Source organism: Lycium ferocissimum, chromosome 10 (assembly GCF_029784015.1).
Source record: "Lycium ferocissimum isolate CSIRO_LF1 chromosome 10, AGI_CSIRO_Lferr_CH_V1, whole genome shotgun sequence".
NCBI lineage: Eukaryota > Viridiplantae > Streptophyta > Magnoliopsida > Solanales > Solanaceae > Lycium > Lycium ferocissimum.
In genome coordinates this window covers 26,583,263-26,600,089 of record NC_081351.1, presented here as the reverse complement: position 1 = coordinate 26,600,089, position 16,827 = coordinate 26,583,263, and the positions used below count along the sequence as shown (strand labels likewise).

Genomic DNA, 16,827 nt, shown 5'->3' with positions numbered 1-16,827 from the left:
CGGCAAGTGGCAATCATATCACATGCCATGTTCTCACGCCTTCAAGTGTTTTATCACAACGGGAAAGTTAACGCCTCCTCTTACATGGCCGAGAGTATACGGTTGAAAATTATGCAAAAACATATTCGGAAGGTTCTATCCACTGTAGTGAGAATTATTGGCCACCGATCCATTTTCAATGGTTGCAAATAAAGCATTTATCCGTAAATTCGTAAAGAATGTATACTCACGTATTCATAATGAAATGGATGTTCCACCGGGGAGATACACTCGAAAATGCTCATTTTGCAATTATGTTGGTCATGATAAGCGCAAGTGTCCCTTACGGCATAAGTGGTCAAACTACATCTCGCGGGAAGTACCTCTCGGGGGTGGAGGAAACTTTAGTGGTGGAAGTACCTCTGGTGGTGGTGGCACATCTCGCGGTGGTGGCGGAAGATCAACTCAAGAGCATTAATTGATGTATTAAATTAAGTATTAAGTTTTTTTCAAGAATGTTGTGGTTGTATTTTTAATATATCACGGGTTTCTTATTAATGAATGAATTAGTGTGTTAAGTATTTTCATCTACTCAAGGTTATGAATGATGCAATTTAATTAAGTTTTTTTTTTTTTTTTTTTTTGCATGAACGCCGCCATTTTGACTAACTTTTGATTAATTATTAATGAACAAATTTAAGTATTCGTAAAGAACTTCAAGCTAATGTCACCGATCCTTGAACGAAAATGGCGTTCGAGCACTTTTCAACCTCTAAAACGGTCATCCGAACTTTTGTGTATCCTTGATGTGTTGATCCTACCTAATTAAACGCACAAAAATAAGTAGGGTTCTATATAAAATATTGAAATTTCGGGGTCCCGAAGCATGATTAATCTATGGTCAAAGTACGTTAAAAAGTGTAACGAAAGAAGGGTTAACCAAAAGAAAGTGTGGAAATTAAAAAAAGAAAAACACTATAGCGCAAGAATTATCGCGCTATAGGAGTTAACGAGCCGTCTCGTTAACACTTTAGCGCAGTAATTTACCGCGCTAAAGACATTTTCGTAACATTTTTTTTTTGTTGGGGTATTTTGGTCGAAACTGTTTTTTTTTAGGGCATTTTGGTTCAGGACCCCAATCTGCAAAACCTGGCCCAATAAAGGACACTACTTTTTTCCTCTAACAGGACGTCAATATCTGTTTTGGTATGTGTTGCCCAATGATCTTATTACTCCTTTCGTTCATTTTTATTTGTCATGTATTTTTTATATAGTTTTTGAATATCTAATATTTAAATTTAAAATATTGCGTTAATTTAATCCAATTTAGCTTACTAGATTAGTGAAATTGACTCTCGAAAAGTGAAACACGACAAGCGAAGTGAACGGAAGGAGTACTTAAAAGTTTCACCTAGGTACTTTTAATTGTTCATCAACTAAACCGAAACTAAGGGGCTCAATATGGAGAAAAACATTTTCTAAAAAATATTTTTCTATTTTCTCATGTTCGGTTGGTTAAATTTTGTGAGAAGATTTTTTTCTAGAAAAACAAGTTTCTAACAAGTTTTTTAAAACCAAAGAAAAGGACTTCCTTAGTGAAAGTAGGAAATACAAGTTCTACAAGTGACATTCCATATTATTGTGTCCGTCTATCTTCGACATTCCTCATCTTCACACCTCACCTCTCATAGTATTTGTCTTGATTATATATAAATGTTTTTAGAGATAACTTTTTTTTTTTAATGTACTGAATACAAACAAACTTTTTTTTTTTAATGTACTGAATACAAACAAATAAGTAAAAGAAGCCACTTATTTTTTTCAAAAATATTTTCAAACATTTTCCTTCTTACGGAACACACCCTAAAGTTTTTCCTAGTTATTTTTTAAGTCCTGCAGCTGCCGACAACGGTCACCGACAATATGATACTCCTCGCTCTCAAGGTTGATATATCTTTTGTATAGTATAATGGGATGGCTGTTCCAGTTTTATTTGAACTTTAATACTGCGTACACGTTGTTGTACACAAGATAAATAATATTCCTATCCTAATTCAAGAAGTCCACCTTCATTTTGAGTTAAAACACTTCTTCTTTAGTGGGCGTTTGGCCATAAAAATTATTCACTTTTTTCCAGAAATTTTTTTCACTTTTTTTATTTTAGCGTTTGGCCATAAAAATTATTAATTTTTTTCCGGAGTTGTATTCCGAAATACTAAAAATAAGAAAAACTTGTTTTTCAAAAATTTTTCACTTTTTTACACTACATTTCACCAAAAACTACAATTTCAAAAACTATGGCCAAACACAACTCCAACTCCAACTTCAAAAATTCCAAAAAAAGTGATTTTTTTTTTATATTTATGGCCAAACGGGCCCAAAACTTTAAAATGAACTATTGCTGAATCGACGTTTAAATTGGTTTTTTCCCACATAAACCTAATAATGAGCTGACAGTAGTTTGATATTTGCATTGTATGCTTCCTACTGCAATACTTAAGTCACATGCAGAGTGCTGTTCTCGGATTATGTTAGTTTTGACCCCAAAAAACAAAAAAAAATCAAATAACTCATTCAAATTGAAAAAAAAAAAATCTTAAATAAGGGAATATGAGTTGATTCATGATACTGTTATAAATTTTTAAAGCTTATATTCATTAATGGATTGAATTCTCACTTAATTTTCGCAAAACTTTTCCGGAAAAGCAAACATGTTGTTAATTTGGAACACTTCCTGAGCAGCAAATAGTCCATTGTTAATTTTTTAATGATCAGATTACTGATAGTATATTAATATGGGTTTAGTAGATTATATAGCCGCTCATAAAAATAATAGCCAACACTATATACATAATTAGTGTATACCTTTTATATATTTAGTTAGTAACTGTAATTATTTTGGCCGAATAGCCAAATGTCCAAGTATGTTAAAAGCCCTTAACATATAAGTGTAGAATTTATATAAAACAAGGGGATGTAAGTGTTTGATTTTTAAATACAAAGGTCTATTCATAACTAAGTTATAATACAGGATGTTTAGTGTAGGTAATCCTTTGAATTTATAATCGAAAACGAGTGTGTCGGTTTTTCAGTTAACAATTGACAGCAAGGAATGGTAACGTTGTTAAAATGACCAAAAACTTATGTCACTATCTTCTATTGTTGCTGTCACTAATCAAGTCAGAAAACGGGAAAGGCATAGGAATTGGGATGTCAATTTTTATGAGATTATTCAGATTTTAAACTTGATATAACATAATCTGATACTTAACAAACTAATTTGTTTGGGCAAACTTATTTTTCCCAATAGTGTTTATTTTAAAAATGTGAGCTGTTTGGTTAAGCTTTAAGGAGAAAATAAATGCTCTTGGGGAATAATAAAAACAGTTTTTTAGAAGGTAAAAAAAATAGTTTTGCCCAAAAGCATTTTTGTGCAACATACACTTAGAACTTAGAAGCACTTTTTAAAGTTTAGTCAAACATTAAATGTTCATTTTCAAAAATATTTTTTAAATTAATTAGCTAAACACATACTGCTTTTCGCCAAAAATACTTTTTTAAAAAAAACACTTTTTGAAATAAGCTTATTTTAATAATATTGAGTAAGCTGCCGTGGCTTCAGCATTATCATTGACTCTGTAAAAACCAGAAAACTGAAGATATAACAATTCAGACAACAGAATAGAGTGAATTTGACGATAAACTCTCTGTTTTTTCATCATTTTGACAATGGCCTCAACAAAACAAAATGGGCTTAGCAAAACTGCTGGAAAGCCTATTCGTTGCAGAGGTATATACTCATTCACAAAAATCTGCTAATTTTCTGGTACTATCTTTCATATAGGATAGTGATAATTTGTAATCCTTACATTGTGAAGAGCCTTTTCATGGCCTGTTTGGTCAAGTTTCCAAACTCGACTTGTTTTTCGTCACAAGTGCTTTTCGAAAAACTACTTTGCCAATATTAGAGCAGAATTTTGTGCTTCAAAAGTGTTTTTGTCCGTCCCAATTTAGGTGTCTTAGTTTGACTAGACACAGAGTTTAAGAAATAAAATAGACTTTTGAATCTTCTAGTCATAAATTAAAGATGTGTATAATATACTAAAATATCCTTTGAATCTTGTGACTATAAATTTGTCATATAGTCAATTTACTAAATATAGAAAAAACACTCTTTTTGGGACAAATCAAAAAGGAAAGTAAGACACTTAAATTGGGACGGAGGAAGTATGTTTTATCAATCTGAAAAACGGCTTGTGCTGCTACTAAACACTTGTTATTTTCCTAAATGCAAGATCAAACACCTCAACTCTCTAAAAGAAAGTACTTTTTCAAGAAAATAAGCATTTTTTGCTTCCCAGAAGCTTGGCCACAAAGGCTATTAGTGGACAAAAACATGAGGCCTATTATCATGCCAAAGCAACAATATCTTCATCATGTTAAGGACAACAACAACATACCCAGTGTAACCTCACACGTAGGGTCTGGGGAGGGTAGGATGTACGCAGACCCCTACCTTTGTGGGGTGGAGTGGTTGTTTCCGATAGATCGTCGGCTTGAAGGAACTGAAAAAAATTCGAGGCATGGTAGCAAGAAAATATGACAGCAAAGCAGGAAGATACCTTCAGCATGTTAAGTGCAAGCTAGTAAAGAAAAGTCAACTACTTTGCGTTGAGGCATTTGTTGATTGATAAAGAAACTTGAAAAACAACGTAGGAGGAATTTTGTTGATAAAATTTGATGCTTTACTTGAATTCTGTGCTGAATTGTGTACCATTTCATCTGACAGCTTTAAGTTGTTAATGTTAAATTGTGCGATCATTAGAAAGAGCACACTTTTAATTACTTAATTATATTACGTCTCAACACATCAGTCATTGACTTGTGATTGGTGCTGCAGCTGCGGTGGCAAGAAAACCAGGAGAACCACTGGTGATAGAGGAAGTAATTGTGGCTCCTCCTAAAGCGCATGAAGTTCGACTCAAAATCATTTGTACTTCCTTGTGTTTTACTGACATTTCCTTCTGGAAGATGAAAGTATGGAACTTGTATTTCCCTCCTAATTTGGCTAATCTAAATCTCCTCTAATGAATTGTTTGTTTCCTAACTTTTGAATCAACTGATCTTTTATTCTCCTTAGGAATATCCTGGATGCTTTCCGAGAATCTTGGGCCATGAAGCTTTCGGGTATATTTTACTCCTTTGTTTCATTTTATATGACGGTACTTTGACTTAACATGAAATTTAAGAAATAAGAAAGACTTTGTGATAAGAAACATGGTTATAAGGGTATGTCGTTAAGGGTTAAAAGGGAAGTTTTATAGTTAAAAGTTTCTAAATATAAAAATGTGTCATTCTTATTGGAGCAGACTAAAAAGGAAAGTGTGTGATATAAAATGGAACAGAAGGAGCAGTATATTCTATAATCCTTGTAAATTTTGAAATGTCCAATTATCTCTTTTCCGGTCGTTTGATTCCTAACAATATGCACATGATATATGCCCAAGTGTCTTCTTCCTTATTGTTTATAGTAACTCTTTTGCTGGTAAAAATCAAGGCATTGATTCTTATAATATATGGACTAGCAAATATGAGATTCTAACTTTACTAACTTTTACTGAATTCAAGGGTTGTGGAGAGTGTTGGAGAAGATGTTGAGGAGTTAAAAGAAGGAGATTCAGTCATACCGATATTTTTGACGGACTGTATGGACTGTGCAGACTGTAAATCCAAGAAAAGTAACCTTTGTTCCAAATTCCCATTTCAAATCTCTCCGTTGCTGCATAGAGATAACTCAAGCAGATTCACTACCATTAAAGGAGAAACTTTACACCATTTCCTGTTCATATCAAGTTTTTCCGAGTACACAGTCGTTGATGTTGCTAATGTAACGAAGATTGATACTGAAGTTCCACCTAACAGGGCATGCCTCTTTACTTGTGGAGTATCAGCAGGTAATTTCATGACCCCTTCTGTCTTTTTTTCTTTTTCATGCATATTTCTAGAGTTAGTTGTATTCAGTCTCAAACTTTTTTATTAGCCACTTGATGAAGTCATCATTACATTGTTTGATTCAATTTTTTCTATAAAACTATAGATAACATAGGCAGAATAAGTTCCTAGAGAGGTGTTGCGTCAAATCTATTGTGCTGTGCTGACTATAAGTAGGGAAATCCAAAATGCATGAGACTGTTTGTGGACAAATCTCCATTAATAGATTCATCACAAGCCGTTTGTTGTTGGGGAAAACAAATCTCTTCTTTAATAAATAAGCCCCGCGAGCCCCTCTCCGTGTTGAGGACAGAAACAAACAAAAAAAAAATGTCACTCAGGATGGTTGATCACCGTATTTTAGTAATCATAAGAATGTTTCAACTAGATAGTTGTAGTCTTGTAGATAAGAGTTTTTATAATTCTATTGCGCCTTTTAGCTGATAGGAAAAGCAAATTTTCCTTTCAATGACTGAGTTAATATGAAAAAACATGATCATAAAGCTTCTGTAAACAGTTTGCAACAATTTCATATCTGATATTATCTAAATTGAGTTACAGGACTGGGTGCTGCTTGGAAAACAGCAAATGTGGAACCAGGTTCAACAGTAGTGATCTTCGGTTTGGGATCAATTGGACTAGCAGTATGTACCTCCTCCTCCTTTCTTTTTTAATTTGCTTTTAACTCTAGCAATTGTTGGTATTTTGTAAGCTTTATGCTTAACTCAGAGGATCTTAGGTTGCAGAGGGAGCAAGGCTATGTGGTGCTACCAGAATAATCGGTGTTGATATAAACTCTGACAAGTTTGAAATAGGTAAGCACTCTGTAGAATCTTGAGAAATCAATTTAAAGGAAGACATCAAGTAATTTTCTTCTTCAAAGGATTAAGCGGTTAGCTCTATAATAGTGCTGCTACATTGCATTCTATAAGTATTTTATCCTTTTTACCTTTCTCATTTGACGCAGGGAAGCAGTTTGGCGTTACGGAGTTTGTCAATTCTAAAAGCTGTGGGGATAAACCTGTTAGTAAGGTGGGTCTTTTATTGGTGTGGGGAAGTTTTGTATTTAAGAAGTCAACTGTTAATTTATCTTGATGCTAACTTCTACATACAAGGAGAAATTAAGAAAATATTATGCTTATAACTTTAGAATGACTGAATTATATAGCTACATTCTCGATGAAGTTTTGTAGTTAAGAAGTCAACTGTTAATTTATCTTGATGCTAACTTCTACATACAAGGAGAAATTAAGAAAATATTATGCTTATAACTTTAGAATGACTGAATTATATAGCTACATTCTCGATGACAATATGGGATGTACCAACAAAGTTTATTCAGTACTTGTAATCCTTCAACTAGCATTAGCACTTTCAAATTTTGTTAATTATAGACATTGTCAGTGGAAGGAATTTTTTTACACTAACAGGTCATCAAAGTGTATCTACAGGTAAGACTCCTTAAGATGTGAGATTTGAAATCTTGAAAATAAGACAGAGTATCTGCTATAACAGGCGAAGGTGACTCAATGGAGTAGAAATTTCTTACACTGACCATATATATAACTTAAATATGATATTAATGATCCTTATCCCATGCCAAAACTCTCATATTTTTTTTCTTTCTACTTACTTGAGCAGGTGATAATTGAGATGACTAATGGAGGTGCTGACTATTGCTTTGAATGTGTTGGTCTGAATACACTTGTGCAGGAAGCATTTGCATGCTGCAGAAAGGTTTGCCCACATTAACTCTTGTGCTAATCAACAAAATAAAATTCCTTGTAACTACTCTTGATTTATTTTAATTGCTAATTTGTCTATTTATTTCACCACCCTTTGGTTTCTTCAAAGCAAACCGATACCTAATAGTTTTGACTGTAACATGCAGGGTTGGGGAAAAACAGTTGTACTAGGAGCTGATAAGCCAGAGGCACAACTCAACTTTAACTCTCTTGAGGTTCTTCAGAGTCGGAAAACTCTCACGGGAGCACTCTTTGGTGGTCTCAAACCCAAATCCGATGTTCCTATCCTCGTTAAACGTTACCTTGACAAGGTACTTAATCAATCTGCTTCACAGTTATAGCGAATCAAGTTCAGTTACTTTAATGTGAGAAAATATAGTTTTATCACTTTACAGTTATAGTGGATAAAGTTCCGTGACTATACGTGAAATTAACCCTTAGTACCACATTTATGTGGCTTTCAGGAATTGCAATTGGACAAGTTTGTGACGCATGAACTCAGTTTTGAAGACATCAACAAGGCTTTCGATTTACTCATTCAAGGAAAGAGCCTACGCTGTGTTATTTCGATGGACAAGTGATTTGTATCTCATTTCTGACTTTCTGTCTGTGCCTTGTTTTTCAGTTATTGTATCTCAACTCTCAAAAACCATGTTACTTGCATTCTTGTTCATTTGGTCTCGAGTTCGAGTCAAAAGACATTTCTATACTTATTAGCCTCTTCTAGACAAATTCTCGGCATATGTGTGATTATAATGCATAACAGATTACTACAGCAAACATATTGTTGAAGATTTTGCAATGTAATCCTGTGTGAGTGAAGCATAATCTTAAACTGAATGAAATGAGAACCACACTAGGCAAGCTAGATCAGAGGAAGTATCAACAATATGATAGAATTGAAATTTTTATCAGATAACAAAGTCAATTATTTCCTCATTTTTTTTGCATGTTCAAATATACAAGCTACTCTTTTCATGTAAAATCTTAAGACACAGAAAAAGCACTAGATGTACCAGTATAATAAGAGTTTGATGATTCTTTTAGTTCCTTTGTTGATCCAAAATGCCTTAAGCGATAAACGCCGGGCTAGCCTCTTCTGGTACTTCCCATTCAAGTGTAGCATAACCATAACTACTCACATTACTAGTAACATTTGCAGCAGCAGTAAAAGAAATATTTTCTGCTTTCCATTTGAAGAACAAGCAAAAATCGTCGCCATCATATGCAGGTAACCATTTTTTTCCTCGAAGCATTTCCACAACAGCAAATGTGCCTTCAGTAAGTAAGTCATATCTTGGATTTGCACTCCAGAATGTGGCAATTACTCTATCTCCCTTTCTAAATGTTGCTGTTTTTGGTACAATTATGTCTTGTTTAATGTCGCCAAAATTCACGCCTTGTGGAGGTTAGGCACCAGTAGGATCTGGTAAGAGGCTAAGTTGAATTGAGAAGAGATCTGGAGGTGAAGGTCCTTCTTTAGTAGTTTTTTCTACTTTTTCCATAGATACAGCTAGTTTCTTGAATTCTTGGATATATGCAGATAATGTGTGGGGACCGTATAGCGTAGATGCAGCCTGCACAAGTTTTTTTGGAAATTGATGCATTTCTAGTGACCAGAAGAGTAGAAGGGGAAAGCTTTAAGTTATATGCACTGACAATGTAAAGAACAGATCTATATAGATACTTTCATTATGAATGATAGTGAGAATTACGGTGACAATTACATTTATAGGACCATTTATGGTGATGAAAGTCAGAATCATAGAAATCTTGTTTAGTCTTCAAGGGAACTTGAGTATAATTTGGGATTTTCTAGATTTTGGAAACAAGAATTCTTTTCCTTATTTGGTTAAAAATACTTGAGGCAAATGAAAGGAAACTTTCACGTCTAATTTTTAAGAGGTGTATTTTAACCGATTATAACAGGTTATGTACTTTACTTCCTAAATTAGGTTTACTAACAGTTACCTATTGTTGTAGGTGCGGATGATCATTACACGGACCATATTCTTCTGTTGGTTCGAACTTTATGATAAGTAAATACATAACTCGAGTTTACAGCAAGTCATACATCTGCCCAAGAGAACAATTTATCATGGGTACCTCATATCTTTGTTGCTCGTACTCTTCAAAAGTTCTTTATGTACTGCGAGTAAGCGTTGGTTAGGCCTGCTATGACAACATGAGTTTGGTCGTCAAATTCACCATTTCCACTGCTTATTAGTGTCTCCTTCACTGCCTCTCTTAACCTACGTCCAGCCATTGTTGTAAATTCTGTACAACACATGAATTTGTACAATGTTTTTTAATTATTTTGAAATAAATTTACATATTTAAAAGTTACACAACACATGGAGTATTAAGTATACATCTAATATATATATATATATATATATATATATATATATATATATTTTAAAACAGTGAAAATACACCTCCTGGGACAGAGAGAATGACGAGACTTCCTAGCCTGAAAATTTGAATTGGAAGTATTGCTGGCTGCAAAAAGGGAACAACACTCATCACTAACATTATTATATGGTGGGAGAAAATAGAAATAAAAAATGATCTTTCCGTTCATATTTCGGAAAAATTTCACAAATAGCCACTTTTCAATCTACTTAATTGAAAAATAGCAACTGTTTTGGAGTTTTTAAATGTCCTCAAGTTTAACTTATGAAATTTAAAATTTCAGGACAGTGTCTATTTTTCAATAATAAAGCCGAAAAGTGGCTTGGAAATGCTATTTCTACTCATATTTTATCCTTCTCTCTATTTTAATTAATTTCCTTGTTGGGCCTTACCGCCCAGGGATATGGCCAAAACATCTCTCCAGTGTCCAGCAAAACGGTCTTGGGCTTTTGACAGTCCACTTGGTATGGGCTTGGTTCTCTTAATACATCTCTTAGCTTCTTCCAAAATGGATTTATCTGTAAAGCAGATCAAATTTTCATCCTTAAAAATAATAATGAGAAATTTAGATATTTTTTTTTCATGATTTTAAGAATTAATTAACAGATTCCTGACCTCTGTATCACCTTGTTGGAAACCAAAAACACCAGGGCCATCAGTAGTTCCAGCAGCAAATCCTGGGCCCAATGCTGCAGGGCATGTTTGGACAACCTTGTTATCTTCTAACTGAACTTCAATATTTGTGAAATTTATATAAACATGTCGATAATCAATTTTCCCTGTCAATTCTTTTTTAGCAGATGTGAATAGCTCAACTGCCTTTTGAAACTGCCTCTCTCCAATAATCTTTGTACTCAAGATTTCATCTGGATATCTGTAGTCACATTAAAAGCCCATGAGGAGTGAAAGCCCAATTTAACCAGTAGACAGAAAGGGGCAATTCGCACGAATGACCTTATTTTGGGATGGTCTTTAATTTTTGTCCCTCAAATTTGAAATCTTTAACTTTTTCCCTTTGCTAAAAATTTCTTGATTTCGGGTTCTAACCTCCACTTAGTAAAAAAAAAAAAAAAAATTACAAGGTAGAGTTTGAATTCGCAAAGCAGAATTTTGCCTTCAAAACTTTGCCAGTAGGCAAAGTTTTGCATCAAAATTCTGCCTGCGAATCCAAACTTCTGCCTTGCGAAATTTTCTTCTTTTTTTTGACTGAGCTATGATTCGAACCCAGAACCTTAGGGTATTAGGCGAAGGGCAAAAATTAAAGACCACCAATTTGAATAGTAAAAATTAAAGACTAGTGCTTATGAAGGACAATCTGCACAAAAAAAATGGACAGAAAGAGGTTAGAATAGCGTTCACTGGCAACTTTTAGGCCTTTTTTCCTAAAAACTGTTGTTTTCATGAATAGTTACTATTTTTAACTTACATGGGATAAAAATGATTATTTGTGAATTTTACCACAGGGAGAGGCGGTTGATTTATGCAAATGTCTCCTTTTTCCATTTAGATTTGTCTCCGTTTTTAAAAGGTTGGGCAGATATAACTGTTGAGAAATTACCCTTCTCGATAATATTAGACACAAATTTAATGTTTGATCATATATTGTTTAACCTTACTGACAGAAAATTAAATTGTTGTTTAATATTTGCAATAATGTACAAAACTTTATACTACCTTCAGACGGTTTCTTATAAAGCTTTCAGTTTGCTCAAAAGAGACTTCTAGAGTGTAATCTAAAAGGTCCATGAGTTGCAAGAAAAAAATTAAATAAAAAATCTTTTACTAAATAATTGTTCAAAAAAAAAAAAAAAAAGGATAATGGGCGGAAATTTCAGGAAGGAGGAAGTATCCTTAGGGGTCGTTTGGTTGGGAAACAAGTTATCCCAGGATTACTTATCCCGGGATTATTTATTCCACCCTCTCACAGGGATAAAATAACACTACAATCTCGGAATAATTAATTTCGGAATTAGTTATACCGCGATTTTACCCAATCAAACATGGGATAAACTCATCTCAAGTTTAATCCCGAGATTATATATCCCTTATCCCTCATATCAAACTAGCCGTAATGGTCTTACCCAGGTCCACGGCCCACACAGAGCAGGTCATTGCCATGGCAAGAAGAGTGATTAAAATCACAAGGTAACCCACTGTCAATGCAAAATGCTCCAAGCACATTTGGGCTGACATCTCCAACATTTGATTGGCAAAATGCTCCAACAAATTTCAATTCTTTGTTCTTCCTCACTTTAAATGCTTGGCTTGTTGTATTTGCACAAGCTTCTCCTCCTGTTGGCTTGATTTTTGATGCTTTATTGAACAAGCTGTGTTTCCTGCCTGATCCATAAAAAAGGGCCAAAAGTGCTATATAATGATAGTGTAAAGGTTATGATTTATTTTTATAGTAATTCAAGCAGAGTAAAATATTTATCCGGTTGCACCTATTTTAAAATTCGCCTCTTAGAATTTACATTGCAACAGTTATGTACATTGTATATCTTCACAATATATAATTCACATTTTATATACATTTAAGGTATAAAATAATAATGGTTGAATTGTAGATATCACGAAGATATACAACATACATACATACATACCTAAATAGTTTTATAGTGTAATATTCTTTTAACCCGTGATAGCACGTTAGTTATCATTTTTATCATACTATCAATAAATATTTATTATGGAGATTTACATATGATTACCTTAAAATTGACCTGATTGTACAAATAGTTTAATCGATGCACAAAACTTAAATTCATAAAATAAATAATTATTGAGGTCTTGATTATTCATAACAACAAAAATGAATTATATTTTACCTACCTAAAACCTTAGAGTAAGTGGTAGAATTTGTAGAGGAATTTTTGCTGAACCAATCCTCAAAGAACCTTGCAGCTGAACCCTTGTTATCTCCACTAATTAGCTTGTTATTTCTGCTCATGGAAGTGCCATGTGTAGCAAACCAGCTAAATGCACCAATATCTTTTCCAGTTTCAGCATCCACAAACTTCAAAAGGGTCATTAGGGTATCTACATTGTTACGATATTTGGCCCTCTCTTCTTGGGGATTGAATAAATATGCACTTGGACTCCTGTTTATGCCTGCGTTTTCTAGATCCCCTAGAAAATTATCAAATAAAAAAAATACAGTTAGTGCAGATTACTACAACAACTACAAAAAAACATACCCAGTGAAATTTCACAAGTGGGATCTGGGGAGGATAGAATGTGTATTTTACTTCTACTAAGGTAGAGAGGCTGTTTCCTTAGTGCAGATTACTAAAGAGGATAAAGTAATCAGTTAGAATCGATAAAAAAACTATACCCATATGATATATTATGGTGTGTTTGGTATGACAAAAGTAATATTTTTTGATAAATAACTTATCTTTTGACACAGTAGATCTAGCTTAATGATAAACATATTCAGATGTTGTAAAGTAAAGATTGTAACAGTAATCTTACGCTTAGTATTACAGTGAAAGACAGACCAGAATATATAGTTTAAAATCTTATTCTATGCATGAAAATAATGCATGATTGATTTCTAACCTTTGTTGATAAAGACGGAACCAAGCTTCAAGTTGTCATGGGCCTGGACAATACTCTGTTCAATAGCAGTAACAATGGCCTCAAATGATTGTGGAACAAAGCCCAATGAAGTTATAGCATAGGTCACGTACTGCAAGTAACCACCTGGACCAGCATGAGTATGTGTCCCACTTATAGCAATCTTATCTTCAGTGTATAAATTTCCATACCTTCATTTATACAAACAAAATATACAACAGAGCTGTTTAATAGTATCATTTGTGATATTCGCGGTTGTGATGTGACATATACTCGAACTCGAGTGAGTACTTAGTGTAAACTTTTAAAAAATTCATTAAACAATAAACATTAGCCAAAAAGGAGGTAAGAGACGAGTGTTACATATGACTCTCAATGTTCCATTTATTTTTATTTTTATTCCGTTTAAAAAAGAATGATACATTTCTTATTTGAAAATTTATATTTAAGTTTTCTATTTTACCATAATGAGATGTTTTTATAGCTATAAAAATAGCATAACATATTTATAAGACCAGAATTTCAAGGTTCAATTACATGGATGGTCACTCAATTTTCATTTTATTGCACTGAAGTTATTAAACTATTTTTTGGAGTAAAAATTCACTCAATTTAACATAAGTATCGTGAAAGTCACTAAATTAATTTTATAATAAAAAGTCACTCAACTTTCTTTTAAGTATTACAGAAAGTCACCAAAAGAAAACAAATAAAGCATTTTCTATGATAATTCGACAAAGCTGGGTGACTTTTGATTACAAAGATTATTTAATGGCTTTCTGTGGACCTCAGCAAAATTGAGTGACTTTTTTGTTGCGAAATATTTAGTAATTTTCGCACAATACAATTAAAATCAAGTGACTATGAATGACTCCAAGTTCCAAGCGTATCATGTTCTTTAATTATGTGTCAATTTTTTTTCTTTTTTCTTTTTAAACTTCAGATCTAGTCAAACATCATCAAAAAATTAAATTGATACAGAAAGAGTAATTAACGAGTAGAAATTTTGCTTCATACCTTGATTTTAGTCTCTCAAGTACCTTGATGGTGACAAGTTGCGAAGCCATACCAGCGTCAAGGTTAACAAAAGCAAACCTAGGACCTTGGGAGCTTTCAGCAACAATGAAAGTCCTAGCTCTTAATCGAAAGTGTATACCGCCAGTAACTTGATCAAAATTACCATAGCCCATCATGTTCACTTGTGCAGCTGGGCCTGTCATGTCATAGCTTCCCACTCCAATCAAGTATTCCCCATTAACACTTATAAATATTGGACAACCTAATAACAACAGGTAAATACTTAATAAGGTCTCTGTTTTTCTTCTCATTTTGCTCGCTGAAGGAAATTAATATATGGATAGGTTTGAGAATTATATATAAACGAAGGGTGTTATGTTGGTGAAAAAAGCTGGGAATTCCTAGGATTTGCTGAAGTTGTCGGGATGAAGTGACATAGAACTTAGATGTTTTTTCTTTTAATTATACTATGAAAATTTAGTTTGTATCACTTCATAGGCCACTCCGAACGAGAAATTTTGGGAAAGCTGCATCTTGTTTGTTATGTTGAATTGTACTTATTTTTATGGCTTGTATTTTAGCTGTTTGTTTTTCAGTTTTATTGGGGATCAGGGTTGTGCACCTATATTGATATTATGAGTCATATACCCAATTCTGATGTCATATATCAAGAAATTACTAATAAGTGCAACATCTACATTAGATGATTTGAAAAAATAAGAAAAGACTCTGGCTTATGACTAAGAAGGTAAATCACTCGAATGGAAGGAGTCAATCAAAGGTGGCATTTCGAATCAAATTGGTCACTAAACATAAAAAATTAAAAAAAAAAAATTAGAAACAGCCAAAATTGGAGATCTCATCTAGACATGATTTGGTTGAAATTAGAAAAAAAAAAAAAAAGTAATTGTGTTTGTGCAACACATAGTTGTGACCAAAGATCACCCTCATTTGCATAAACTAAAGCAGAGATGTACCGTAGATTATAGAGCCAGACTAAATTTTAAATTTTATGAGTTCAAGTTCGAAGTATAATTATAAATTTTAGCATATTACATAGTCTAAAATAAAGTTATTTAATTCAAATAAACTCATAACTTACGACTAAATGTCCCCTGTCCTTACAGCTCAGAGTTTGTGTAGTTTGCAGGCTTTTTAGATTAACATGCATGGGTCACTCTAACGCATCATTTTCGTCATCCCCCACCCATTATGCTAGAATATGCACTTTACACTTTGGATCGCCTACAACCACGCTCTCTGTCCAATTCCCTGAACAATACTTTTACAGCTCATGATTGAGGGCCCATGTTTCTTCAAAGCCTTGTAGGATTAACATTGGCTAGCTTGAATTGCAAGCTTTAAAAAGATGCTAGACTGAGAACTTTTTAGGTGTAATGTGTTTCTGAATACTTTCTAGTTCCTATGTTGTAGCTGTGCGTGGCACTTACACTTTGGACCGTCAAAGAGCTATTTCTAACCAAACATAATTTCAATTTTGAAATTAGTAACTATTCTAACAAATGATATGGGGACGAATGGTGGAGTACAAATCATAACTTGTACTATAAATAGCATTTTTCCCATGACTATAAATAGTAGTTTTCCCATGACTACTGGTAAGCTCTAATAATGGAACAGTATGCTGATTCTTTCTTTCTCGGTTTCAGTATTTTTTTTTTTTTTTTAAAAGGATACTACAGATAACCTGTATAACTGCACTAGCGTTTATTGCATTGGAGCCATTTGGATGTTTAGAAATATCACCCACATGGATGTTACAAAAAAAAAAAAAAAAAAAAAAACATTCTTTCGAAGGCATTTTCGATTTTATCCGCTCAAAACACATTTCCTACAAAAGTAGGAGGTACTGCTAAAATTTTCATTTCTTCAAAATGCTGCTGCTTCCCTCCCTCCTTCGCCAAAAGATCTGTCACCTTATTTTGCTCTCTAGCTATGTCTTAGTTCCGGATGTCCCAGCCACCTTCTTTCTCGATTTCTTGTTCTAACTAAAGTACTCCCTCCATCCCATAATAAGTGTCACTTTAGCCAAAAAAATTATCTCATTATAAGTATCAATTTAGGAAATTAAGACATATAT

General features: G+C 33.4%; 1 protein-coding gene and 1 pseudogene across 5 annotated transcripts in view; one reads left to right on the top strand and one right to left on the bottom strand.

The window, feature by feature from the left end:
- The window catches only part of LOC132033064 (alcohol dehydrogenase-like 7), a 19,623-nt gene extending 11,235 nt beyond the window's left edge, over positions 1 to 8,388 (top strand). For 3 of the 5 annotated variants that reach the window (XM_059422920.1, XM_059422921.1, XM_059422923.1), the window contains exons 5-10: positions 6,532 to 6,614; positions 6,710 to 6,785; positions 6,938 to 7,002; positions 7,612 to 7,707; positions 7,862 to 8,026; positions 8,180 to 8,388. In XM_059422920.1, the coding sequence (XP_059278903.1) occupies positions 6,532 to 6,614; positions 6,710 to 6,785; positions 6,938 to 7,002; positions 7,612 to 7,707; positions 7,862 to 8,026; positions 8,180 to 8,296 (602 nt within the window). In that variant the 3' untranslated portion in view covers positions 8,297 to 8,388. Of the gene's footprint in view, positions 1 to 3,598; positions 3,806 to 4,879; positions 5,017 to 5,119; positions 5,167 to 5,607; positions 5,934 to 6,531; positions 6,615 to 6,709; positions 6,786 to 6,937; positions 7,003 to 7,611; positions 7,708 to 7,861; positions 8,027 to 8,179 lie in introns of those variants that run through there. The other 2 variants (XM_059422919.1, XM_059422922.1) reach the window with 2 other exon arrangements.
- A 141-nt stretch (positions 8,389 to 8,529) lies between these two features.
- LOC132033066 (neutral ceramidase 2-like) lies at positions 8,530 to 15,049 on the bottom strand (annotated as a pseudogene).
- Between the last annotated feature and the right edge of the window lie 1,778 nt (positions 15,050 to 16,827).